Consider the following 1822-nt stretch of genomic DNA (forward strand, 5'->3'; position numbering starts at 1 on the left):
GTTTTCAAAGGGAATTTTTCCAGTTTTTGCCCATTCAGTATGATATTAGCTGTGGGTTTGTCATAAATAGCTCTTATTATTTTGAGGTACGTTCCCCTTTAGGCAAATTCAGAATTCCAGAACTTAAATCCCAGCTCACCATTTACTCTATGACTTGGGTAAATCATTTAACTTCTTTAGTCACATCGTGGTCACTTGTAAGATAAGGATTTATAATTTTTGTCTTACTTTACCTATTGTTTGAAAATAAAGTGAATAATTATGCAGAAAAGTAGAAAATAATCTTGTAGAGGTTGACAGAGAAATGCCTATACCTGTGTGTATATAATTTGCAAGCTCTTTTGAAAATTTTTGGAAGACAAAGTGGTTTTATTGTTTCTTTGTTTTTGAAACTGCCTCACTCCGTCAGCCAGGCTGGAGTGCAATGGCACCATCTTGGCTCACAGTAACCTCCACCAGCTGGGTTCAAGCAATCGTCCCGCCTCAGCCTCCCAAGTAGCTGGGACTACAGGCATGCACCATCATGTCCGGCTAATTTTGTTGTTGTTGTTGTTATTTTTGTAGAGTCAGGGGTTTTGGCATGTTGCCTAGGCTGGTATTGAACTCCTGAGTTCAATTGATCTGCCCGCCTTGGCCTCCTAAAGTGCTGGGATTACAGGTGTGAACCACCACACAGGGCCAAGACAAAGTGTTTTATGAACTGTCAGTAATTTTTTTTCTGCAATATTTTACAGGTGAAACTATTTTTTGAATCTCTCGAGGCTCAAGGATCACACCTGGATATTTTTCAAATTGTTCTGGAAACGATAACCAAAAATATAAAATGGCTGGAGAAGAATCTTCCCACTCTGAGGATGTGGCTACTGGTTAATACTTAAATGGTCAATAGAAAAAGTAGGCCGGGCGCGGTGGCTCACGCCTGTAATCCCAGCACTTTGGAAGACCCAGGCGGGCTGATCATGCCGTCAGGAGATTGAGACCATCCTGGCTAATGTGGTGAAACCCCGTCTCTACTAAAAATACACAAAATCAGCCGGGCGTGGTGGTGGGCGCCTGTAGTCCCAGCTACTCGGGAGGCTGAGGCAGGAGAATGGCGTGAACCTGGGAAGTGGAGCTTGCAGTGAGTCGAGATTGCGCCACTGCACTCCAGCCTGGGCGACTGAGAGAAAAAATCCACCCACCTCGGCCTCCCAAAGTGCTGGCATTACAGGCGTGAGCCACTGTAATGGAAAAAAGAAAAGAAAAAGTACATCAGACATGACTACCTGCATGAAGTTACATAGGGTAACACCAGCAAAGCTCAAGTCGAGAGCTGTGGATATTTTGTCTAATCAACAAGAAGTTTCAAGAAATTAGACAGTACAGTTGCCTGCTTTCAGCTATCATATCCAGCCAAAAGATGCATGATGATGGAGTGGTGGGGAAAGGCCAGTTCAGTATCCTACTTAAAAGTAAACTTCCCGAATAATGGATTTATGTGGAGATACAGACATAGATATATAGATATAGCTGTAATTATTTAGCCTCAAGCGACTTTCTCCATTGCTTCACGCTATGCCACTATTTAGCTTCTTTAATTTTTTTTTAACCTTGTATTCTATAGTTTGCCCAACCAGTTTTACGTCCAAGAAAAATTAGCCATTGCAAAAAAGATACAAACTATGAAAGGCAAGGATCAGGAAACCAGAGACTTGTCACCACATCTCAGATTATCAGAAACTAGATGTCAGGCTTTATCAAGAAGGCCAGGAAGGCCTTTTGGGTTAAGTCTTACATTCATGAAGAATCTCAAGGGTAGATTTTTGAGATCATTCCAAATGAA

The 1822-nt window shown here is 41.9% G+C and overlaps 1 protein-coding gene across 2 annotated transcripts in view; it reads left to right on the forward strand.

Moving 5' to 3' along the window:
- The window catches only part of ERAP2 (endoplasmic reticulum aminopeptidase 2), a 43717-nt gene extending 42550 nt beyond the window's left edge, over positions 1-1167 (forward strand). For both annotated transcript variants that reach the window (XM_011944298.1, XM_011944300.1), the window contains one exon: positions 735-1167. In XM_011944298.1, the coding sequence (XP_011799688.1) occupies positions 735-878 (144 nt within the window). In that variant the 3' untranslated portion in view covers positions 879-1167. The remainder of the gene's footprint in view (positions 1-734) is intronic.
- The last annotated feature ends 655 nt before the right edge of the window (positions 1168-1822 follow it).

The sequence above is a fragment of the Colobus angolensis genome, unplaced genomic scaffold (assembly GCF_000951035.1).
Source record: "Colobus angolensis palliatus isolate OR3802 unplaced genomic scaffold, Cang.pa_1.0 Scaffold23, whole genome shotgun sequence".
Classification (NCBI taxonomy): Eukaryota; Metazoa; Chordata; class Mammalia; order Primates; family Cercopithecidae; genus Colobus; species Colobus angolensis.